General features: G+C 42.0%; 1 protein-coding gene across 3 annotated transcripts in view; it reads left to right on the forward strand.

The window, feature by feature from the left end:
• LAMA1 (laminin subunit alpha 1) overlaps positions 1-26,475 on the forward strand; it is a 168,478-nt gene that overhangs the window by 12,428 nt on the left and 129,575 nt on the right. For 2 of the 3 annotated variants that reach the window (XM_045459554.1, XM_045459555.1), the window contains exons 2-3: positions 19,489-19,659; positions 19,846-19,958. In XM_045459554.1, coding sequence (XP_045315510.1) covers positions 19,489-19,659; positions 19,846-19,958 — 284 coding nt within the window. Of the gene's footprint in view, positions 1-18,646; positions 18,753-19,488; positions 19,660-19,845; positions 19,959-26,475 lie in introns of those variants that run through there. The other variant, XM_045459557.1, reaches the window with a different exon arrangement.

The following is a 26,475-nucleotide window of genomic DNA, read 5'->3' on the forward strand; positions in this document are numbered from 1 at the left end:
GACTTCAAAAGGCTCCTTTCCACTCAGTCCCCACCTTCACCCTCACCTTGGCCCCAAGCAATCATCTGCTTTCTGTACTTTTTGATTTGCCTTTTCTGGAAATTTCATACGCATAGAGTCATACGGTGTATATTCTTTTATGTCTATCTTCTTTTGTTTAAATGGTATTTTCTAGGTTGATCTAGATTGTGGGGTGGACCTGGAGTTTGTTATAATTTATTGCTGAATATTGTTCCATTTTGCAGATAGCCACATTAATTTAATTTCGTTAATTTATTTTTTGAGAGAGAGAGAATATGCATGAGTGGGGCAAGGGGCAGAGAGAAAGGAAGAAAAAGAATTTTAAGCAGGCTCCATGCTTAGCGAGGAGCCCAGCGCAGGGCTCTATCCCACGACCCTGGGATCACGACCTGAGCCCAAATCAAGAGTCGGACGCTCAACTGACTGAGCCACCTAGGCTCACCCATCAGGAGCCATCAGGCTCAACTGACTGAGCCACCCATAGCCACATTTTTTTTTAAATCCGGTCACCAGTTGGTGGAAATTTTGATTATTTCTGTTTTGGGGCTATTAGGAATAATGCTATAAACATGAGCATTCAAGTCCTCCTGTAGTCATGTTTCATTTCTCCTGAGTGAAATTGCTAAGAGCGGCATATAGGTCATATGGGAAGTTTATGTTAACTTTTTAAAGAGACTGAGATTATTTTCCAAAGTGGCTGCACCATTTCTACATTTCTACCGGTGGTGTATGAGAATTCCAGCTCCCCTACATCTTTACCAACACGGCACATCGTCTGTCTTTCTGATGGGAGACATTTTTGTGGCTGTGAACTGGTATCCTGTGCTTTCACTTGCATTTCCCTCATAATTAATGACATTGAGAATTTTTCATGTGCTTCCTAGCTATTCATATACCTTCTGTGGTGAAATACCTGTTCCAACGTTTTGCCCAGTTTTTATTGGGTTTTTCTGTTTTTGGAGTATTGAGTTATAAAAGTTCTTCATATTTTCCGGATACAAGTCTTTTATCAGAAATGTGATTTGAAAGTATTTTTTCTCAGCTTATTACTTGTCTTTGGTTTTTATTGTCTTTATTTTTTTAAAGATTTTATTTTTAAGTCGTCTCTACACCCAACATGGGACTCAAATTTACAACACTGAGATCAAGAGTCACATGCTCTACTGAGTCAACCAGGTGCCCCTAGCTATTTAAAAAAAAAATTTTTTTTTAATTTTCAAGTTAGTTAACATACAGTGTAGTCTTTGAGAGCAGAACGTAGTGATTCATCACTTACATATAACACTCAGTGTTCATTCCAACGAGTGCCGTCCTTAATGCCCATCACCCATTTAACCCAGCCCCTAGATTTTCTTAATAGTGTGTTTTGAATCGCCAAAGTTTTTAAAATTTTATTTTAGGTCCATTTTATCTTTTTTTTTCCTCTTATGGATTGTTCTTTTGGTGTCATTTTTAAGAATTCTTTGCCCAATCCAAGGTCACAAAGATTTTCTCCTCTATTTTCTTCTAGAAGTTTTAACGTTTAGCTCTTACATTTAGGTCTATGATCCATTTTGAGTTAACTTTTATGTACAGTGAGGAGACAGTATCTAAATTTGTTTTTTGCATATGGATATACAACAGTCGCAAACATTTGTTGAAAAGACAAAGTTGCCTTGGCATTTTGCCAAAAATCAATTTGCCGTAGGTATGAGTGTATATTTCCAGACTGTATTTCGTTGCATTGATTCATATGTATTTTCCCATGCTAACACCATGCTGTCTGGATTACTTTCATTTTGTAGTAAATTTTGAAATCTGTAGTGTAAGACATTCAATTTTGTTTACTTTTTCTAAATTGCTTTGAGAGTTTCAGGTCCTTTGCATTTCCACTAGTAACAGCTTGTCAATTTCTTTTTATTTTTTTTAATTTTTAAAAATGCTTATTTATTTTTGAGAGAGAGGGACAGAGTGTGAGTGGGGGAGGAGCGGAGAGAGAGAGAGGGAGACACAGAATCTGAAGCAGGCTCCAGGCTCCGAGCTGTCAGCACAGAGCCCGATGTGGGGCTCGAACTCACGAACTGCGAGATCATGACCTGAGCCGAAGTTGGACGCTTAACCGACTGAGCCACCCAGGCACCCCACAGCTTGTCAATTTCTACAAAAGATGCCAGCTGAGATTTTGATAGGAAGTGGATTGAATCTAAAGATGAATTTGGGGAGAATTGCTGTCTGATAATATTGAGTCTTCCTATCTATGAATAAAAAACATCTCTTCAGGGGTACCTGGGTGGCTCAGTTGGTTAAGCGTCCAACTCTTGATCTCAGCTCAGGTCTTGATATCAGGGTTGTGAGTTTGAGTCTTGCATTGGGGTCTGAACTGGGCACGAAGTCTACTTAAAAAAAATGAACCATCTCTTTGTTCATTTAGGTCTTCTTTAATTTCTCTCAGAAATGTTTTGTAGTTTGCAGTGTGTTGGTCTTAAATTTCTTTTGTTAAATTATTTTCTTAAGTATTTTCTTCTTTGCGAATAAAAAAATCTGGGACGTATGGAGAGCTGATCAAGTCCTCCTTTGCACTCATGTCTCCGGGACATCCCTGTTAGGTGTTTGGATGGTCAGCTCAATGTAGCTTGCACTTCGGGGACTGCAATCACAGGCCAGCAAAACCTCAAGCAATCCCCATTCATTTATATGTTTTCTGTTGAATTTACTATTTTTATGACAACATCATTGTGTTTCCACTCTCTGCTCCAAATGGGGTCAGCCCTCAGTCCCTAGCAGTGAAGCTGCTGATGCCCAGGCTTGCACTGCCCTGGTAATCTACCGTGGTGGTGAAGAGCTGGGTAAGGGTTCAGCAGCCCGGGCAGAAGGCTGATCTTGCCCGCTGGTCTTAACCTGAAACCCTGGCAGCTTTTCATAAAGAACAACTCCTCAATTTGTTGTTGGTCTGTGGTTGATTTCAGAGTCCTAAAACAGTTGTTTTTAAACATTTTGTCCAATTACATATTTTTTTGGGGGGGGAGAGGATTTGTCAATCTCTCTATTGTGCCATTGCCAGAAGTCTCTCTTAAAATGTTTTAACTTTTATAGATTCCTCTCACCACCAGTGAGAGTCCATTTCTTGCTTGCTTGCTTGTTTTTTTTTTTTTTTTAAGAGAGAGAGAGTGTGCATGTGCATAAGTGGGAGAAGGGAGAGGGGCAGAGAGAGAGAATCTCAAGCAGGCTCCACGCGGAGCATGTTTTCCACACCCCTGGGATCATGACCGGAACCGAATTCAAGAGTTGGATACTCAACTGACTCGGCAACCCAGGAGCCCTGAGAGTCCGTTTCTATTACCTATCATGCCATTAGCAACCCACTGGTTTTCTGTCCATTTCTGATATACTTCTTGTTAATTAGCAAAATGCTGGTGTTGATGGAGACAGATAACACAACACTATCTATGATGGGCACCTCTGGAATATGAGCAGTCTTCCTGACTGGAGTACGAGCTGACTACCCCCCAGAGGAACCTCACCAACTTTAACACTAGCTGCATCTGGGTAGTTTAACCTAAGAAACACACACACACACACACACACACACACACACACACACTGTCTCAGTCTTTATACTGAAGTATCTTAAAGTAAATTTCAGATATTAGACCTGTTACCATTTATACTTAAGTAGATGTTCATCGTGAGTCAAACTTCAGTTTAGATCCTCAGTTTGACTAATTGTCAGCATATGCAAGTGAAAGGGAACTCTGGGAAATGCAATCCCCATGAGGAAATGAACACCACATTTAAAGAAGTGCTGTATTGGCAGCCTGGGAGCGTGGTCCCAGAAGCTGGAAGAAGGGCTAACATTCTCCTGACACAAATGAGGCCCCCTAAACTTGCCAACTTCTTTGGAGAGAGAGCCAGAGGTGTGGAGGAAACACAGAGGGAGGTCTGTGCTAAGGTGTGGGAAGGGGAGGGAAGGACCGAGAAGGTGAGGGCTGAGGAAACGGAAAACTGTGTGGACCCTGCAACTTGAGCTTGAACCAAGATACTTAGAATGGGAAACCTGTGTAAGCCACAGTGGAGAGTAAAGATGGGCCATTTGGTTTTTACTCATTTGTTGTAAAAGAAAATGTGCTACAGAAGATGTATATCAATGTGGTTTATTTGAGAGTAGTAGTCTATTAACCCAGAATCTGGGTTCTGGTTTCCTCATTACTAACGTGTGGAGATATAGTAAATTTTCCTTGCCTGTAATATCATGATAAAATACAATATAGAGAAGAACTTAAAAAATAAAGGGTTAATATGGGGTACCTGGGTGGCTCAGTCAGTTAAGCATCTGACTCTTGATTTCGTCTCGGGCCATGATCCCGTGATTCATGAGATTGAGTCCCATGTCAGTCTCTGCAGTGAGCGTGGAGCCTGCTTGGGATTCTCTCTCTCCCTCTATCTTTGCCCCTTTCCTGCTCATGCACACACACACTCTCTTTCTCTCAAACTAAATGAACTTTTTTCAAAAAAGGGTACTGCTGTAGTGATGAACTGTGTCTCCTTGACCTTCCCTACCTATCTCTACCTGTTTTCTTCACCAGAATGGGGAGCTGGCCCCACCTTCTTTGAATGGCCCTGCCTGTGCCTTCGGAGGTGCTCTTGAAAACTCTTCCTGATCCTTCTGTCACCTAGACCTACATTTTCTCCCGGAAGCTCAAATGCAAGGTTCCAAGGCAGCCAGGGAAGAGATGTCACACTGTCCTCTCCAACCCACCCCTCCCCACCTTGTGCAAAGCCCTCCCCACAGGCCTCTGTGAAAAGACACCTGGTCAGAGTGCCCAGCAACCTGCAGGATTCAGGCTTAGAGGGTGACTCTCCATCAAAGTTAGACCATGCCAAGTAAATATCCTTCTTTTAAATTAAAAAAAAATTTGTTTAATGTTTCTTTATATTTGATAGAGAGAGAGGGAGACAGTGGTTGAGCAGAGGAGGGGCAGAGGGACACGTAGACACAGAATCTGAAGCAGGCTCCAGGCTCCAAGCTGTTAGCACAGAGCCCGATGCGGAGCTCTAACTCACGAGCAGTGAGATCATGACCTGAGCCGAAGTCAGACGCTTAACTGACTGAGCCACCCAGGCCCCCCTCTTCTTTTAAATTTTAACATTATATGGTAAGCATTTCACTGTGTCTTCAACATATCGTTTGCAATATGACTGAAGCAGGCCAGTGGCAGATTATATGCATGGAACAGGGCAGAGGAATCAAGCCACTGGTTTGCTTTAATAGATTTCACTGGTTGATGCTCATTTGAACTTTTTTGTTCATCTGTTGTGTCTTCAGTTGGGGAACTCTTGAAGATTCTGCTTCTCTTTACAGTAAGCCAAAAGCCTTTGTTTAACTGAAGCACCCCGTTCCCTCTAGAAATAGCTGCTCAGCGTCTCCAAGACGTGAATGCAGGATGGGGAGTCTGGGGTTCTGTTGAAGTAGTGACAGAAAACTGCTGGAGGAAACATGATCTTACTAATTAGTCTGCTGATCTTTATGCCAAAGCTTGGCTGAATTAGCCAACCCCAGAGTGGTATGAGAGCTAGAAACAACCCAAGAGATCATTTAATCTCTTGAATCCAGAACAGCAGCCCCGGAGAGGCTCAGCCATGAAGCATCCCAGACCCACCTCAGATCTGCAGTGGGAGTCTGCATTTTTAAGGTGATCTCCAGGTGATCTATGCATGTAAAAGCTGGAGAAGTACTATTGTAATTCTCAACTCCTTTTGCACAGTCCAGTGCAGAATGGCTTTCGAATATCTTGTGCATAGCTAAATTATAATGATCACATTTGCGGATGCTAAGGGTCCTCTTCTGTCTTTTATTTTTTTTTTAACGTTTTTTTAATTTTTGAGAGACAGAGAGATAGAACATGAGCAGGGGAGGGGCAGAGAGAGAGGAAGACACGGAATCTGAAGCAGGTTCCAGGCTCTGAACTATCAGCCCAGAGCCTAACGCGGAGCTCAAACCCACCAACTGTGAGATCATGACCTGAAACCAAGTCAGATGCTTAACCGACTGCGCCACCCAGGCGCCCCTAACATGGCATTATTAATTCAACCTTAGATCTGGTAGCTTTTTTCAGAGTACTGTTTTCGCATTGTGTATACCTATCACAAGGAACCATAATATCTTTTCCACCTTCGCCAAGCTTATCCCATACTTGCAGATGGATTTTGGGGGGGAAAGTGCAGGGTCCTACATTTATCCCTATTCAACTTCTGCTGGCTTTATTTTGGCCACCTGAGATTCCACTCGTTCCACAACCCCACGTATTCATGTCCCATATATGTGATGCCTTTTTATATCAATATCTCAATTAGGATTCATAACGTTAACAAGGAAGCATTGGGAACACGATGTGGAAAACCCAAGTGTCTGCTCTCAGTTCAGTATACTTTAGGTTGCTTCTCTTTTTTTCAAGGTAGCTTTTTGGGAAAGTGCACTGCTTCCCCCTTTTCCCCATGAGAATGCTCCTGGGCCATCTTGGGCTTTCCATAGGAAATCAGTTCCGAAGGTGCGCTAGGATAACCCGCAGAGAGTGACCAAATTACCGTGACACAGGGGGAATGGGGGTCTGTAGTAGGTTGGAGGCCAAAAGAAGATAGGGTTTAAGGAAGAGGGGAAGGTCAGTTTTGGCAGAAGCTCCTGCAAGGTCAAGTAAACTGAAGGTGAGCTGCAGGCAGGGTTGGAAGTTGATGCCCTCGAAAAGGGCATTTTTAGTGACTTCAAGGAACGGAATCCCAGTTCAAGGTGAGTGAAGAACAAATGTGAGGCAAGGAACAGGAGAGACAGTGAATGAAATTCTTATACACATCTTTGACTTAGTAACAGCTTTTTGAAGAAAAAAAAAAAAGAGAGGGAAATGATCACCTTAAACATATACATCTATTGAAAGAGGTATGATTTCATCTATTGAAAGAGCCTGATTTCAGAAATAAACAATGGTACTGGACCTGAGAAAACACAGGATTATCAGTCCCAGTGAGAATGCTACCAAGATCATGAAAGTCTGTGTACTTTTGATTGGAGTGTTTACTCTGGGTGTTAAATGTATTTGTCTCTGGTTGGTCTCCAAGGTGGGAGATATCTCAAATGATTTCTTTGTTTGTGAGATGTCCCTGTAGGAATGTACTGGAGTAAAAAGAGCTGTAATCTGGTGGATCCAGCCACTTTGGGGTCATCGTACTTGTGTTCAGTTACAGGTGGTGGCTTTGAATGCCAAATGGTTTCATCGCAGGTACATGGACACTTGTGAGGACAAGCCTCGATTGATGCTACTGCTGGGCCCATGGAGAGTAAGGGCAAAATGAAAATAGGGGGCTCTTTGTTTAAATTCTGAAAACTTGCAGGATGGTTTCAGCAGAGCATTAAACCAGGGGGGAAGGCACTGATCACACATCCTGGAAGTGACTGGGGGCACATTCCTCAACAGACTTGCCAAAGTTTTAAAGCAGAAGCAAGGAAAATTTGTATCACAGAGCACAACAGAGGCAGAAGAAGGAGAAAGAAATAATTAAGACCTCGAAGGGTTTGTAGAAAAGTTGATGGGTTTTGGAAGCATTTGGCTGGTGAGAAAATGTTGCATTAATTGATGTTTTTAGGTACTTAAACAAATGATATAAACCTCGCACACATTATACGTGAATAAGCAAAGTATAATGTGACTGCATTTTAATTCAGCAGGCTGGCAATGTTGAACTTAAAGGCCATACTTGCTTTTTGACTTTCCTTTCAGTCAGTTCACCCCTGTAAGGATCTGGAAGGAGAGGAGGAGTGGTAGTGCCTTTCCAGGGCAGTGGGAATCAGACGGAAGATTTCAAAATATGTGTGTGCGTTGAGGACCTTTTGTGTGTTGCCTAAATGCAATAATGTTTTCCACAGGTATTTAAGTTGCTGCCCTTGGCAGCCAAAGAGAAAAACACTTCCTGATGAATGAATTCTAGTTTTTGTCTCTGCAACTGAACTATTATGCTGAATCAAAAACCACAATGTCATGGAATATAAGCATTAAACAAGCCTTTGTGGGAGGAGTGGGTGGATCCCGATAAGGTTCTGTTTTCTGCAGAGGATGTTTGTGCCCAGCTGGTTCATTCTGCTTATTTATCTTAACAGTGAAAACCTCTGTCTTTGTCAAGGACACCTTGAGTCCATTGCTATGGAAATGGAACTCAGCAAAACCCTGAGAAGGCCTTTAGCTCACCACCCCCTCTAGTTTTTCTGAGATTAAACGTCTCTTCATCTTCCCATGTGAGACAAAAAAAAGTCAACTGTGTTAAATGCCAAGCTCCCAGGAGTTTGGATTTGACTTTTCCCTCACTGATTATGTAGGGTCTTTCTTTTTCATTCTCCTTCTCTCCACTCCTCCCCCTCTTTTTCCCCCACTGAGCTGGAAAGGGCCTTGGAATCTCTAGAATATCTTAAAGCTTTTCTTTTACTAACAGCCATCAATGATTAAATTGATGTAGTCCAAAACCCAAGTATTTGCTTTTGAAGGAGGAGGAGCTGTGGGCGGGGAGCCATTTGCCCTGTTTCTGTCTTGAGCTGACAGGGCTCCCAGCCTAGGGAGGACCCCAAGTTGTCTTCATTTAAAAATGCTCCCAAGTGTGAGATTTTCGAGAAAAGAAGATAACTGGTCACTTTTGAATAATTCGCATTGGAAGCAAAAGCCCTGTTTAACACTAAGCAAGCAAGACTTTTGCACATTTCAACATTAGCCATGATGGTATATTATTTCAAAGTTCTGAGAATAACGGTATTTCGTATACAAAACAAGTTCACTTACTAGTGATTAAAATGATTTGTAATTTAGGATAAATAGCTTGAAATAGAGTTTCTTTCAATGGTGTGTTCCTGTTACGAAAGCATGGTTGTAGGTTTCCCGGGGGAAAGGAACAGAAGAGGAAGGACCCAGTTGTTCTAAGGAGCCTCTGACAATTGCTGATAAGTCACAAATAAAAGTGGGGAAATAGTTTCACGTATGCTTATTTTTCATATACACTAATTCATAACCTGCAGGGATGTTTGTGTTGTTTTCTGGAAAAAAAAACATTTAAGGTGAGGTGCATTTTGCCACAACTGGTAAGTAGCCTCCTGAACATATTTTAGGGGTGGCGGATGTGCTACTGTAAGTAATTTCAACTTAAACCCTCTTCACTCTTTCCCCCACTCTTTCACATATGCCCACGGTCCTCAGCATCGGAGAACGTGTCCCTGAAAATAAGCTCCGATGGCAAATGCAAGAAATCACGTGATAACTGTATGAGGGTGGGTTCATTCCCTCGGAGGGAGGAAAGATGTCATGAAAGCTTATGTTGGTTTCCTCAGGGCATCTCCTCTCCTGGCCCAGGCAGCCTGGATGACATTAAGGGCTCCTTTTCCACTCAGTGCCCCGGAGCTGGAGGGGGGCGCCATGTCAGGCCCACCTGGTCAGGTCACTTGGGACTTCGCCTGAGCAGGACATTAACTCTTGGCTTGGCCGGGGCTCTTCTCACCTTCACAACCCACCTGGATCAGAAGGGCAGGGAACCTCCTGGCTGCCTTTGTCCAAAGATGGACTAGATGCGGGGGTGAGGAGGTGGGGAAAAGAGACTAAGAGTGACCTATGACACCAGCCCCTGACTCACAACACTTTAGTAGGAGCACTTTCCCATCCTGGCTTCTTGGCCTTTTGGTACCAACGGGTCCCTTTGGCAAAGCCAACGGGCCTATTGTTAGCATGTTTTTAAGTGCATAAAAAGCATACTACAAAGAAAACCAAGTATATTAAAGTATAGCGCTGCCCCTAGGAGTTAGCATGGCTAACTCTTCACGTTTTGTGTAACTGTGCAAACGTCACCTCTTCAGAGACATCTTCCCTTGTCACCTCCTAGGACAATGAGAGAAGATTGTGATTTACAAATGTGCATTTAACTTACAGGGATTTATGACCACACAGTGTTGCAAAGGCAACATCAGAAGGAACAGTAAGCAAGGAAGAAAGGGAGGAGGGAAGGGGGTCAAGTGTGAATAGAGTGAGCAGTCCTGCTCAGCCTTCTGTGCAGTGAGTCCCTGCCTTGGAGAGTCTGGGTTTCTTTCCTCCATGTGTCATTCATGATGCACATCACTCTGGGCTGAATGTGTCTCTTCTGTTTAAAGGCAGGTACTTCTCATACTCAGTGACCCTGGAAGACAAGCCTGCTATTTCATCTAAAAATCAAATCAGAGAAACAGAGACTCAAATACATGAATTATAACCATGTAAGTCTAACTATATTTGAGGAAATTGATATTAGTGGTATCCACTTACAATATGCAAATAATAAGAACAACTCTTTATTGAGCTCCTAATACATTATATTTTACCCATAATCTCATTTAATGCTCACAGAAGTTCCTAGGCACTGCTCTTCTCATTGCACAAATAAGGACACTGAGACGTAAAGCCACTCAGCCATGGCCACACAGCTGGCAACTGGTAGACTTATAATTCACATCCATGGTGCTGTGATACAGAAGTCCATGTTCTTCCTCCTTACCCAAACACTGCCTTTCATAAATAGTGGTGATTGTGGGGCGCCTGGGTGGCTCAGTCGGTTAAGCGTCCGACTTCAGCTCAGGTCACGATCTCGCGGTCCGCGAGTTCGAGCCCCGCGTCGGGCTCTGGGCTGATGGCTCAGAGCCTGGAGCCTGTTTCCGATTCTGTGTCTCCCTCTCTCTCTGCCCCTCCCCCGTTCATGCTCTGTCTCTCTCTGTCTCAAAAATAAATAAAAACGTTAAAAAAAATTAAAAAAAAAATAGTGGTGATTGTAATAGACTTTCCATTCTAATAGAATTGATAGAAAATACATGATTGGAGTGGACATTTCCATTTTAAGCCTGAACGTGTACAAGTTCCACATTAAACATGCCATATTAAGTAGAACTTGTTTTGGAAAAATTCCACATGATGTAGATTTATACACTGGGGAGTAGGCAAGAGTCAAGAAAGTGCTATTGTCATAGGCATCGATCAGAAGCAAAGCCAGCCTCTGGGAGTTCTCTGACTTATGATCAAGGTTGTATGAAACATCATTTGTTTCTCTCCTTCTCCTCTTGAGAGCCAAAGCTCTGAGGAGTGACTTCCCAAAGGAGCAAAAGAAAGCAGAAAGTAGAGAGAGAGAGGGAGAGAAGAGAAGAGAAAGAAGGAAAGAAAGGGAGAGAGAAAGAAAAAGAAAGCCAGTTTATATTTCTTTTGAATTCTTTTTTTAAAAAAATTTTTTTTTTCAACGTTTATTTATTTTTGGGACAGAGAGAGACAGAGCATGAACGGGGGAGGGGCAGAGAGAGAGGGAGACACAGAATCGGAAACAGGCTCCAGGCTCTGAGCCATCAGCCCAGAGCCTGATGCGGGGCTCGAACTCACGGACCGTGAGATCGTGACCTGGCTGAAGTCAGACGCTCAACTGACTGAGCCACCCAGGCGCCCCTATTTCTTTTGAATTCTTAAAAAAATTTTTTTTGGGGCGCCCCTATTTCTTTTGAATTCTTAAAAAAATTTTTTTTTTGGGGCGCCTGGGTGGCGCAGTCGGTTAAGCGTCCGACTTCAGCCAGGTCACGACCTCGCAGTCCGTGAGTTCGAGCCCCGCGTCAGGCTCTGGGCTGATGGCTCAGAGCCTGGAGCCTGTTTCCGATTCTGTGTCTCCCTCTCTCTCTGCCCCTCCCCCGTTCATGCTCTGTCTCTCTCTGTCCCAAAAATAAATAAACGTTGAAAAAAAAAAATTTAAAAAAATAAAAAAATAAAAATTTTTTTTAACATTTATTTTTTGAGAGACAGAGACAGAGTGTGAGCAGGGAGAGAGGCAGAGAGAGAAGGAGATACAGAATCTGAAGCAGGCTCCAGGCTCTGAGCTGTCAGCACAGAGCCTGATGTGGGGGCTGGAACCCACGAACCATGAGAGCATGATCTGAATGCAAGTTGGATGCCTAATCTACTGAGCCATCCAGGTGGCCCTCTTTTTGGTTATTTTATCCAAAATGATAAAAGAATTACCAAATTACTTCTCTTTGCCTTTCTGTACATTGAATGGAGAAAATTTTTTCTTACTTCATTTTCCAAATAGTGGGAAAGAGAATGGTGGACAAATTTACCTGATAATCTATTGAGGTAAAATTCCAGAATCATAATAACTTAGAAAAAAGGGCTCATAAAAATACTCATTTAATAGTTGAAGAAATTGGAATGCCTGGGTGGCTCAGTCAGTTGAGCGTCCAACTTTGGTTTGGCTCAGGTCATGATCTCACAGTTCATGGGATGGAGCCCCATATTGGACACCGTGCTGACAGTACAGAGCCTGCTTGGGATCCTCTGTGTCCCTTTCTCTCCGCCCCTCCCCCACTTGCACCCTATCTCTCCCACTGTCATAAATAAATAAAGAAACTTAAAAAAAAATAGTTGAAGGGGCGCCTGGGTGGCTTAGTTGGTTGAGCATCTGACTTCGGCTCAGGCCATGATCTCACGGTGCGTGGGTTCGAGCCCCGTGTCAGGCTGTATGATGGCAGCTCAGAGCCTGGAGCCTGCTTCAGATTCTGTGTCTCCCTCTCTTTTTGACCCCCGCTCACTCATGCTATGTCTCTCTCTGCCTCTTAAAAATGAATAAACATTTTAAAAAAGTAAAAAAAAAAAAAAAAGTTGAAGAAATAGAGGCTCTGAGAGGTTGATGTGCCTGAAGACATAAAGGCATGTAGAAGTGCAACCAGGAAAAGAGTCTAGATTCAGTCTCCCAGTTCTGTGCACTTAGTAGTGAGAAAGCATTCCTTCCTTCATTTATTTATTCTTCCATTCAGACTTTATTGGGCATTCACATGAGCCAGAGGCAAACTTAGGGCAAGTAGGATATGGTTCTACCCCAAAGTAACCCACAGATTGATCAGAGTTGTTTTTATTTTTCAGAGAATGGATAGTGAGGGGGGAGAAAAATGGGAGGGAGATGGGAACTGGTGCAAATGCTAAGTGCAGATGGGAACAGGACAAAAGAAGAACATCTATATTAGCCTGGGAATCAGGAAAGATCAGAACTTAGCTTGAAGGGTGAGTAGGGCATGAAGGGTTATATGAAATATGCAAAGGGAAGGAAATTGAAATTGATTTGAAAACTAACCAGAGGAGCTGGGAAAGGATTTTAGACCTGCCTTTGCCTGGGTACACACCCTCATCCATCTGCCTGGATTATCCCTAACTGCATTTCTTGTTCTAGACTCTCTCCTCTAATATATTTTAAAATATTGCTGCATTTTAAATATTATTTTACTAGAATCTGTGAGTAGATGCCTGTTTTTCCCTCCCGATTGTGAGAGCCCCAGGGTTAGGAACAGCCCAGGTCTGGCATCCTGGTGTCTCAGAGGGGGTGCCTGCCTTAGTGCTTTGATCCTAAGAGATTCTCACGGAAAGTTTATTGAACTTAACCTAACATCCTCACCTGCTTCTTTGGACTCATGTGGATACATTACTAAAAGTGAAATCATCATCTCCCTAATATTCAAGTCATTAGAATACTTTAATACTATTAACCTGGATATTAAATTATTAGAATACATTGATGTTATTATCCTGGAATAGTGTTAGATCATTCCAGAATTTTTCTATGAATGATGCCATTTGTCGTTGTTAGAGGTGCTGTTTTTATTGGTCAACCAGGCAACTACCATGATTCAAAGAGTGCTGGTAAACAGGGTAGTTTCTTTTTCTAATTAAAAAAAAAATGTTTTTTAAATATATATTTTTGAGAGAGAGACAGAGACGGAATATGAGCAGGGGAGGGGCAGAGAGAGAGGGAGACACAGAATCAGAAGCAGACTCCAGGCTCCGAGCTGTCAGCACAAAGCCTGATGTGAGGCTCAAACCCATGAACCACAAGATCATGACCTAAACCGAACATGGATGCTTAACCAATTGAACCACCCAGGCTCCCCAGAGTGGTTTATTTCTAATACTAGCCTTCTCTAATTTATTTATTTATAGAAGTTTACTTGGTTAAATGGGTGAGGTTAGAGTAAATGGAGAACAAAATGGATTTGAATTTTCTAAAAAAAAAATCACAAATTTCTCAATTCAGGAACTTACATTCTTATTTTTCCAAATTTCTCCATGATCAAATAAATAGCTTTGATTATTTTTTCAAAATAAAAACTCCTGACAGCAAAAGCCACTTTGATTATTCAACCCCATAAAATTTTCATAATTTTTAATTCCATTCTGGGGAAGAAAAGGATCTGAAATTATTGCCCTAGACTCCTTATCCAAGAATTGCAGATCATTTTCTTTTCAGGATATCACATTGGTTTTGAGTATGGATTAGTATAGCATCATATACTAGCATTATATAGAACTCAAAACTGTTTTTTTTTCTTTTTCCAAAACAGAGAACAAACCTCACTGGAAAAACTCATGCTTTTCTTACACACAAATGCATTAAGGCCCTCAACCACCGACCCTGAGTCATTTGAGAAATATTGATGAAAAAGATGTTGCAATTAGCTTCAGGGTAGTCAGCATTTTAGATACTCCGGTTTTAACGCAGCAACAATATTTGCTGCTGAGAAAAACATCTAGAAACTTCTAACAATGAATTATTAAGCTATCGGGAAGTCTCTCAGATGAAAACTTGGGTAATTATATGTAGTAGCATTGTTGCCTGCCAGCTTGTGGCAGTTGTCTTTAGTTTTATTTTTTACTTCATATTAATAAGGGAATTTCCATTAGATTGACAAGTCCTAAAGTGCATTTAAGAAGGCCATATGTACTCAGGCTGTGAAGAAGGGGAATTAAAAAAAAAACACAAAAAAAACACTGGTGAATGAGAAGGAATTTATTTCATGCTCAGTGGAGTTTGGCTTTATATTAGCTACTGGCTAAATACACACATAGAGAAATGATTCCATTGTGTGTCCCATTGAATGAGAGAAAAATACAGATTAGTATTATAGGAACACTAACTAAAGTAAATAATGTCTGTCAACAAAAATGTATAGTCTAATTGATTAAGTCCATGGCTAGGTAATGGGAAAACTGTGTAACATACGTATCCTACTGTAGCCTTCATTCTGCCTTTGATTTTTATGCATAAAATCAAACGTTGGCTCTTGCTAAATTCTTGATCCCGAGGCCCTTTCTCACCCTTTGATTTCTTATCCCTCCTCCAACTTGAAGCTTGGGTAGTTTCCCTTTACTGAGGTATTTCAGTCGTCTTTGAAATGATTCAGCAACCTGAGGTGTTTTAAAAAAAAAAAAAAATTATTACTATTTTTTTAAAGTAGGCTCTGCACCCAGCATGGAACCCAACATGGGGTCTGAACCCACAACCCTGAGATCAAGACCTGAGCCGAGATAAGAGTCAGGATGCCTAACCAACTGAGCTGCCCAGGCGCCCCTTAAAAAAATTATTTTTAACACATGCTTTTTCTAGTGTGTATTCCCTTTTTTCTTCTTCTAGCAGATGCGGTCATATGCAATAAGGAACAGTAATTATTTTATAACTGTGAAGTGAAAGTAAATGTATTCATGCAAGGAATAATGTTTAGTGAATCGTTTTTGTTTTTTTTTTTTTTTCTTCAAACATTAGTTTATCTGAGAAGAAAGATTAGTTTTAGTGAAAGACAGCCAGGATGTTTTTATGGCACTAAAACGATTTAAATGTTTTTCTACTCAAGCATACTAATGAAGGAATTTATTTTTCTTGTATTAAAAGTGTATGTATGATACCAGCAAGGTAAGGACATACAGAAATTCTTTAAACCTATCTAGTACAGGGGCACCTGGGTGGCTCAGTCAGTTAAGCGTCCAACTCGACTTCAACTGAGGTCATGATTTCACCATTTCATGAGTTCGAGCCCCACATTAGGCTCTGTGCTGAAAGCTTAGAGCCTCCTTGAGATTCTCTTTCTCTCTCTCTCTCTCTCTCTCTCTGCCCCTCCCCTGCTCAAGCTGTCTCTTTCTGTCTCACAAATAAATAAACATGAAAAAAATTTAAAGCCTACCTAGTACAAAGAATACCTGATGCTGATTACTATAATTGAGATATTATTCAACCAAATTCTGTTCAGTTAACCTTCATGAGGTTTGTGCTTCTTTGCATGTGACTTGGAGCAGGGACTTCTGAGTACAGAGAGCATGTGCCCTCACCACTCCTAGCTGCCCCCTGTAACTCAAGGCCACCGAGGTTGTCCAGAGTGGGAGGGGCCCCTGGGCAGGAAGCGGGGAGTTCTCTTGATGTGGAGCACTTGGGGGGGGGGTGAAGAAGTGGGAGCACTTGCTAAGTCAACATGTGAAGTATTTGTCGATAGAGAAATGCATCGCTAAATCAGTTCCCATGACTTGGTTTCTTTTTCTTGCTTGGCTAATCTGTGCCAAGGGAATGGATAGAGTTGATTGTACTGCAGATCTAAATGCATACATGTGGTATAGAGCCAGAAAAATATCGTTTTAGCTCTAGGGATAAAACACCAGTGTTTAAAATCATATTGCATTTTGTTCTTTTTCTAATCTTTGTTTGTTTGTTTAGAGAGTGGAAAAGCAGGGGAGAGGGTCAGAGAGAGAGAGGGGGAGGGAGAATCTTGAAGCGGGCTCCGTGCTCAGCATGGAGCCCGACTTGGGGCTCAATCCCATGACTGTGAGATCACGACCTGAGCCGCAAGTGTCACGACCTGAGTCAGACACTTAACTGACTGAGCCACCCAGGGACCCCAAACCATATTGTATTTTAAATGATTGCCTCCTAAGATAATCAAACCAGATTACTAGAATGGTAACTCTAGTGGTAATCTCCTAAAGGATGGAGAAAATGAGTATTTACCTCAGCACCAAACAGAATAAATATCAGCTCCTCCTACCATGTAAATACCACACGCAAGAATCTGGTTTAGGAACCAGATCAGTACATAAAATGTAAGTGTCTAACTACTGGTGGATCAAAATAATACTTTAGGGAACTGCATAATTACACATAATTCATCAGTTTCTTCACAAAGCCTTTTTAATTAAAAAAGAATCCCCTTTAAAGGAATATGATAAAAATAACCAACTTTAAGTTCACAGTGAAAAAATATATAATATATTAAATATTGTATAGGATATAAGTGTGCATTGTGTTTCACAATTAGGAGTAATGATCTGGAACACAAACATTCAATAACTATTTTCTATTGAGAGGCTAAGGGCCTCATGACTTGAACAAGGTCATTCTCCTGGGATAGAACACTATTGATAGGTAGTTCTGTTTTATGTGGCATCTTTTTTTTTTTTAATTTATCTTTAAGTTTATTTATTTATTTTTGAGAGTGAGAGAGAGAGAGAGAGCAAGCAGGGGAGGGCAGAGAGAGAGGGAGGCATAGAATTCAAAGCAGACTCCCGGCTCTGAGCTGTTAGCATAAAGCCCAACGCTGGGCTTGAACTCATGAACTGTGAGATCACAACCTGAGCCAAAGCCAGATGCTCAACTGTCTGAGCCACCCAGATGCCCCTGTGGCATCTATTTTTTAAATAGATGCATAGTAATTTTTTTTTAATGCAGTAACCCTTACCAAAAACACCATTTGAATTTTGTAATTTCATTGATTACAATATCTATATTAGAAAAGCTCATTGAAAACATTAGGCACTACCTAAACAATAAAAATTGAACACATGAATTCCTTCTATATTACTAAGATTATATTGTGCTTTTTCAGATTTTACTGGAAAAGAAACATTGCAGAGAAAACATTGACTCTTTGTTCTTTATAAAGAAAAGATTATCTCCTGTGATCTGAGATCAACCTCGAGTAAATTAGAGAAATCCCCCTTAGCTAACATCCCCCTGCCCCCTCACTGAAGTTTTGTGTCTCAGTACACAAAATCATTTAGGTAGAATGCCTCTTCAGTGTCCTGTACACCATTGTTTCTCGATCTTTATGGAACCTTCACTGCTCTTATCTTCCTTTAACAAGATACAGCTAAGTTTCCAAAGACCCTAAAGCAATTCTGCCTCCCACAGTCATCCAAAAATTGTTTTCTGAATAGTTTGGCCAATTGCTTAAAGATAAAAATCACTCAAGACAAAAAGGAGTGTACAAAGGCAAAGATTATTACCGAACTGAAGAGAATTTTGAAACCTGGATCAGAGTGTTGTAAACTCTTATTCACCAACAAAAATAGGCAGTAAAGAAAAAGGAGAAGGCAGGGAAAATCCTAGATGATTACGGGAAAGACCAGGTAAGTTCTGGCAGAGGCAGCGGGAACAAGGCGGACAGAGAATGGGTGCCCTTCTTTTAAGTGAAAGGTGTTTGAATTTCATTGGCAGATACATGCATTGGATCATTTGAAACTTGTCTTGACACCTATTTTTTTTTTTCAACGTTTATTTATTTTTGGGACAGAGAGAGACAGAGCATGAACGGGGGAGGGTCAGAGAGAGAGGGAGACACAGAGTCGGAAACAGGCTCCAGGCTCTGAGCCATCAGCCCAGAGCCTGACGCGGGGCTCGAACTCACGGACCGCGAGATCGTGACCTGGCTGAAGTCGGACGCTTAACCGACTGCGCCACCCAGGCGCCCCTTGACACCTATTTTCCCAACATTTTATTGTGAAGATTTTCAATCAGAGAAGTGGAAAGAATTGTACGATGAACACCTCTCCCCCCACCCAGATCCTACAATGAAGATTTTACCCTTTCTCTACCACCTGTATTCCATCTCTGTCCATCAACCCAGCTCATTTTTGGTGCATTTCAAAGTGAGTTTAGATATCAGTATGCTTTGGTCCTAAACTTTTTTTAAATAAACTTTATTTATTTATTTTGAAAGAGACAGAGATGGCATGAGTGGGGGAGGAGCAGAGAGAGAGAGAGAGAGAGAGAGAGAGAGAGAGAGAGAGACAGAGAGAGAGAATCCCAAGCAGGATCCACGTGATCAGTGCACAGAGCCCAACTTGGGGGCTTGAACTCACAAAACCGTGAGATCATGATCTGAGCCAAAACCAAAAGTTGGACGCTCAACCGACTGAGTCACCCAGGCACCCCTGCTCTTAAACTTTTAAGCACGTACGTCAATATTTGTTTGATTCTTTTTTGTTTTTCAGGTAAGGTGTACATACAGTGAAATACTCAAACCTACCCACACTGTAGACTTGTGCCTTCTGTGATTTTTCATGACAGCACGTCTGTGTAATCCAAACCTTTATCGAGATGTAGAATGTAACATTACCCCCCGAAGCTCCCTTGTGTCACCCCCCCCCATCAATTCCCACCCCCTGCAACTGCCTGTTCCGATTGTTTCCTCATAGATGAATTTTGCCTGTCCTAGAATTTCATATAATTGAATCCGCCGTATGTGCTGCTCGGTGTAAGGCTTCCTTCCCTCAGCGCACAGACTTCAAAATCTCTTTTTGAGTCACCTGCAGAGTGAGATGAAGTAATCCCATTCTTTCGATTTCAAGTGGCTGAGCTGACTTGGTGAATCCTGACTTTCAGGGCTGTTTCCTGCCATTCTCAATCTTGCCAGCAACGCGCACATCAGCACCAATGCCACCTGTGGGGAGCGGGGGCCCGAGATGTCCTGCAAGCTTGTGGAGCACGTGCCCGGTCGACCCGTGCGCAACGCACAGTGCCGGATCTGCGACGCGGACAGCGCCAACCCCAAAGGCAAGTGTCGCTCCTATTCGGAAGTGCCCTTGGGGACTGGTACCTCTAGAAATGATGACTGAAGGCTTCTGTTAGGAGTCACGAACGTGTTTACCTTCACTGCCACTCATGTCCACTAGCCTTGCCATTGGGAAGTCAAAAACTTTAAAGAGCTGAGAGGAATGCCTATATTTTTTCTTTTCGCAGAACGCCACCCAATATCCCATGCAATCGATGGGACCAACAACTGGTGGCAAAGCCCCAGTATTCAAAACGGGAGAGAATATCACTGGGTCACAATCACTCTGGACTTAAGACAGGTAGGTCGGGCCAGAAGCACTGAAGGATGTCTATGGATTGCTGAGTTGTGCTCTCCCGATGCCCTTCCAGAAAGTCTGGCTTGTGTCTGAGCATGTTTACATTCTGGTCAGACTGTTTTCCACCAGGTGAATTCAAGTGATACACAGAAGTAGTCTATTTCTTGTCGCATTTATCATTCCCAGGTATCTGCAAGAATATGGGTGAAATTGTGTCCACGTGGTTTGGTGTTCTTGGAATCTGGGTGAGCGGGGCATGCTCACCTGTTTGGGATACCATATCAAGCTGTGTGCTACATGTCGTCAGACACCCTGGGGGTGAGGGGACAAAACGCAGAGTTCCTTTTGAGGTTATTGGCTTACTATTATCACTGTAATAGTAATCACAAAGGTATTGCATAAGGGTTGTATGTAGAAAATAAGGCTAGGAAACCAAAGGGATGATGTGACTCCTGTTGGCCATGCTCCGGCCCTGTCATGCCGTCGGTGAGTCCCAGAGTAATGGATTGTCCTTACTTCTGTGAGCAAGCCTTCAGTACGAGTTGGGAAAGACAAGGTATAAATGGCTCCAGCCATGCCTGTATCTTCTTGCTTTGCTTCAAGACCACATAGGAGAATGGAGAAAAATATGATATGGGTCTTGGTTGTCCCGATGTTTCTGGGAAAGTGAAGGAAAAGGAAAGAAATCTGAGAGGAAGGAATGAAAGAGAAATGGCAGGTGTTTTGGGCTATTGTCAAAATCTCGAATTTGAGGTCTCCAGAAAAGCCGTTGCATGACATTCTTATTTATTTCCATTTAATTTCTCTTACATTAGAACTCATCAATATCATGTTAACTATAAGCTCAAAGAGACAAATCTTTGAAATACGCACTGCAGGGTTGAAATAGGAGTTGTGAAAATTTAATGACAAAGAATTATAGTTCTTTGAACAGGTATTAGTTTTGGGTTTTTTTAAATGTTTATTTACTTATTTTGATAGAGAGAGAGTGTACCCATGCGTGAGTAGGGGAGGGGCAGAGAGAGAACAGAGAGAATCCTCAGCAGGCTCCATGCTGTCAGCGCAGAGCCCCGTGTGGGGCTCAATCTCATGACTGTGAGATCGTCGCCTGAGCCGAAATCAAGAGTCGACCACTCGAACGTCCAGACCACTCAGGTGCCCCAAATAAGTAATAGTTTTTGAAATGTGTAGGCGTTTAAGTAGAAGACAAGGTGATGGTGTGTATATTCACATACAAGGAACTTTTGTATTATTTCTAATGTATCTGAGTTCTTCTGGGAATCCTTGGGTTCTTCTACTTGGGTTCCTTCTACCATAAGGAATACATTCAAGTGGAATTAGCAGGGCCTATTAGAAAATGTATTATTTCTAATAATAACAGTAAATAAAGTAGCAAAAGGTGAAGCTCAGGAGATTTTTCCCCATGTTTAGGTTCATAGTATTTCAGTAAAATAATACTTTCAATTGTTTTCAGCCGTATGTCTTGCGTTATTATGTCATGTCTTAATATTTGTAAACCTCCCTAAAGCGAAAGAGAAAAGAACCCCCATTTTGGCCTGGCCTGTTTTTATTTCAATGGTGAGAAATTGAATCTCTTCCTCTACTGCAGGAGATCTTGGTTTTCCCATCGCCTTTTCAGTTTATTTTCTATCTTCAAGGGGAAAAATACAGCCGTTTTCACCATCAGAAATGTGATAGTATATGGAGTGTAGAGGCAAACTAACAGCTGGACATTTTGCTTTTGGATTTCAGATCCATGTTAGACTGTCATTTATCGTGCAATGTGTCACATTTGATTTCACTCTGAAGGGATCTCTTTTGCTTTAGGTTGAGCTGAGTTGGCTTGAGGAATTCAAGGGGGCTCATCAGTTTTAGGTCTTTAAAGCATATTTCAAAAATAGGCATGTTTACATAGTTATAGACCTCTAGGTAATTTCTAGTGCTTTTTAGATAAATTTCCAAATTAAGATTACTTAAACTAATTGGTACTCAGAAATGTCTTTACCTTTTTTTTTAATTTATTTTTTATTTAAAATTTTTAAAATCATTTATTTATTTTTGAGAGACAGAGAGAGGCAGAGCATGAGCAGGGGAGGGGTGGAGAGAGAGAGAGAGAGAGAGAGAGAGAGAGAATCTGAATCAGGTTCCAGGCTCTGAGCTGTTTGTTAGCACAGAGTCCAACGCGGGGCTCGAGTTCACGAACTGCGAGACCATGACCTGAGCTGAAGTTGGACGCTCAACCGACTGAGCCACCCAGGCGCCCCTCTTTACCTTTTTTAGACAGTGTAAAATTTTTGTCATGCTCTCAGTTTTTTAAAAAGTGCATTATGCAAATCTCTCTCAGATTTATTTATTTATTGAGCCTTTTTATTATGAACATTTTTTAATATGGAGAAAGCATATTACAGTAAGCATGCACGTACCCACCCCTGAGCCTCACAGATTGTTAAACATTCTGCAATCTTGATTTCAGCTTCCCAGTTTCCAGGCGAATGGCAGTCATGATGATATTGTACCAATACAATATTTTCTGTAGCTTCAAAACGTTAAGAGATTTGTCCTGAAGAGACACCATGCCATTTGCAGCCCTAACAAAATTAAGAGCAATTCCCTAATAACTATTTCACCATCCATATCGAACTTTCCCCGTTTATCCAACAATGTCTTCTGTAGCTCTTTTTCCTTTTCAAACCAGGATCCATTAAAACCACTTCTCACATTTGATTGTTAGACTTCTTAAATCTCTTCTAATCTGAATTACTCTCTGCTGGTTTTTAATTTTTTTTAATTTTTAATTTTATTTTTTTAGTGTTTATTTTTGAAAGAGAGACAGCACAAGCTGGAGTCAGGCAGAGAGAGAGAGAGAGAGAGAGAGGGAGAGAGGGAGGGAAATAGAGGATCCAAAGCAGACTTCATGCTGTCAGTGCAGAGCCCCATGCAGGGCTTGAACTCAGGAACATCCAGATGATGACCTCAGTGGAGGGAAGGAGGGAGGGAAGGAGAGAGGGAAGAAGGAAAGAAGGAAGGAAGAAAAAGAAAGCTTAAGATTCACTTTAACAAATGTTAATCCTAACATATATGTGAGTAGTCTACATAACAAACTACTTCCTCCTCACTATCAAGTGACTTCGGAGCTTGGTCTTCAGCACTATACCCCTGAATTGAGTCAGAGATCTTTTGTGACAACTTAAAATTTTAAAGAAGTCATTCTGAGTGAGAGAACTAGCATGTGCATTTGATGGATCTTTTTTTAATTTTAATTTTTTTCAATGTTTATTATTTATTTTTGAGAGAGAGAGACAGAGACAGAGACAGAGCATGGGCAGGGGAGGGGCAGAGAGAGAGGGAGACACAGAATCTGAAGCAGGCTCCAGGCTCTGAGCTGTCAGCACAGAGCCCGATGCAGGACTCGAACCCACAACTGCAAGGTCATGACCTGAGCCGAAGTCGGACGCTTAACCAACTGAGCGACCCAGGCACACCATTTGATGTATCTTGAATGTAATGCTTGTCAGCATTTTTTTAGGCCCTGCTGATTCCACTTGAATGTATTCCTTATGGTAGAAGGAACCCAAGTAGAAGAACCCAAGGATCTCCAGTTTGAGACCCACTACTTTCAAAGTTTAGATACCAGGCAGAATCTTTCATCAATAGGGACATTCGAAAATCCAAACCACGGTGAGATACCACTTTGCACCCACTGACACGGCTGTTACCAAAAATACAACAGAAAATAACGAGGGTTGGTGAGGGTGCAGAGACACTGAAATCGTGGTCCATTGCTGGGGGGAATGTAAAATGGTACAGTGTGGTGGAAAACAGTGTAGTGGTCCCTCAAAAAGTTACACAGAGGGGCGCCTGGGTGGCGCAGTCGGTTAAGCGTCCGACTTCAGCCAGGTCACGATCTCGCAGTCCGGGAGTTCGAGCCCCGCGTCAGGCTCTGGGCTGATGGCTCAGAGCCTGGAGCCTGTTTCCGATTCTGTGTCTCCCTCTCTCTCTGCCCCTCCCCCGTTCATGCTCTGTCTCTCTCTGTCCCAAAAATAAATAAACGTTGAAAAAAAAAATTAAAAAAAAAAAATAGTTACACAGAGAATTTGTATATGCTCCAGAAATTCTCTTCTAGATATATCCCCAAAAGAACAGAAAGCAGGAATTCAAGGAGATACTTGCACACCCATGTTCACAGCAGCATTATTCATAATAGCCAGAAGGTGGATGTAACCTGTGTCTGTCAATAACTGAATGAATAAACCAAGTATGGTACATAAATAGAATGGAATATAATTCTGCCTTCGAAAGAAAGCAAATTCTTTTTTTTTTTTTTTTTTGGCATTAACTTCAGTATTTATTATTTTTTAGAGACAATTTATTTATTTTTTCAATATATGAAATTTATTGTCAAATTGGTTTCCATACAACACCCAGTGTTCATCCCAAAAGGTGCCCTCCTCACTACCCATCACCCACCCTCCCCTCCCTCCCACCCCCCATCAACCCTCAGTTTGTTCTCAGTTTTTAAGAGTCTCTTATGCGTTGGCTCTCTCCCACTCTAACCTCTTTTTTTTTTTTTTCCTTCCCCTCCCCCATGGGTTTCTGTTAAGTTTCTCAGGATCCACATAAGAGTGAAACCATATGGTATCTGTCTTTCCCTGTATGGCTTATTTCACTTAGCATCACACTCTCCAGTTCCATCCACGTTGCTACCAAGGGCCATATTTCATTCTTTCTCATTGCCACGTAGTACTCCATTGTGTATATAAACCACAATTTCTTTATCCATTCATCAGTTGATGGACATTTAGGCTCTTTCCATAATTTGGCTATTGTTGAGAGTGCTGCTATAAACATTGGGGTACAAGTGCCCCTATGCATCAGTACTCCTGTATCCCTTGGATAAATTCCTAGCAGTGTTATTGCTGGGTCATAGGGTAGGTCTATTTTTAATTTTTTGAGGAACCTCCACACTGTTTTCCAGAGTGGCTGCACCAATTTGCATTCCCACCAATAGTGCAAGAGGGTTCCCGTTTCTCCACATCCTCTCCAGCATCTATAGTCTCCTGATTTGTTCATTTTGGCCACTCTGACTGGCGTGAGGTGTATCTGAGTGTGGTTTTGATTTCTATTTCCCTGATGAGGAGCGACGTTGAGCATCTTTTCATGTGCCTGCTGGCCATCCAGATGTCTTCTTTAGAGAAGTGTCTATTCATGTTTCCTGCCCATTTCTTCACTGGGTTATTTGTTTTTCGGGTGTGGAGTTTGGTGAGCTAAAAGAAAGCAAATTCCGATACATGCAGCAACATGGATGAACCTTGAAAACATGCTAAGTGAAATAAACCAAACACAGAAGGACAAATACTGCATGACTCTACTTCTTTCTTTTTTCTTTTTGAGAGAAGAGAGAGAGAGAAAGACTATGAGTGGGGGAGGGGCAGAGAGAGAGGGAGACATAGAATTGGATGGAGGCTCCAGGCTCTGAGCTGTCAGCACAGACCCTGATGCGGGGCTCGAACTCACAAACTGCGAGATCATGACCTGAACCGAAGTCGGACACTCAACCAATTGAGCCACCCAGGCACCCTGCATGACTCTACTTCTAGGCAGCACCAGAGTGGTTCTCTCTCTAGAGAGAGAGAAAGTAGAATGATGTCTGCCAGAGCTGAGGGGAGGAGGGACTGAGGAGTCAGTGTTTCATGGGTGCAGACTTTCAGTTTGGGAAGGTGAAAAAGTTCTCAAGGTGGATGGCGGGGATGGCTGCACAACAATGTGAATGTACTTCGTGCCAATGGACCGCACACTTAAAATGGCTACAATGGTCATTTTTTGCGTTACGTATATTTTACCACAACTTTTGAAAGTTGGTATACTGTGAAATACATGCTGTTTTGTATCAGCTGGGTCCATGCAATCAGGAAATCAGAAACCACACCAGTTATTTACAGGGATGTATCTAGCACGAGGAACAGGTTAAACAGTGTTGGAGGACTGGGGAAGAGAGTACCAAGGGAACTCGGGGATGCTAATGGCTGAAGGGGAACCAGGGGAGGCGACTGGGTTATTGGCGTCTAGACGCGTGGGGGAGGCTGCCTTCCAGTCTTCTGGCCTCCTACTATTGCCTCCACTCAAAGCCCCCCAAAGCAGAGTATAGAAAGGTGGATTTGCGGTTGCTTTGCAACCAGCACAGAGACTGTCTTCTCAGTAGGTCATCACTTGTGCCATTGCAACCATGTAAACACAGAGACACGGCCTTGAACCCTGGAACAGTAGTTTCACCGTGGTTGGCCAGATCCTGAATATGCTTATAGTAAGTTTTTAGATCAGCTTTGGAATAAAAATGCAAAATTTGGAATTTTCATGGGCAAACCTTGGAGTGCCTTTTGATACATTGACAGACTGGGTGTGTCCTTAGATCTTGGCTTAGAGACCATACAGGGTGATACCTTGGTACCGTGACTTTAAGAAGGACAGTGGTGGAGGAAAAGGGAGGCAGTTCCTTTATTTATATATGTATTTATTGTTACTT

Source organism: Leopardus geoffroyi, chromosome D3 (assembly GCF_018350155.1).
Source record: "Leopardus geoffroyi isolate Oge1 chromosome D3, O.geoffroyi_Oge1_pat1.0, whole genome shotgun sequence".
NCBI lineage: Eukaryota > Metazoa > Chordata > Mammalia > Carnivora > Felidae > Leopardus > Leopardus geoffroyi.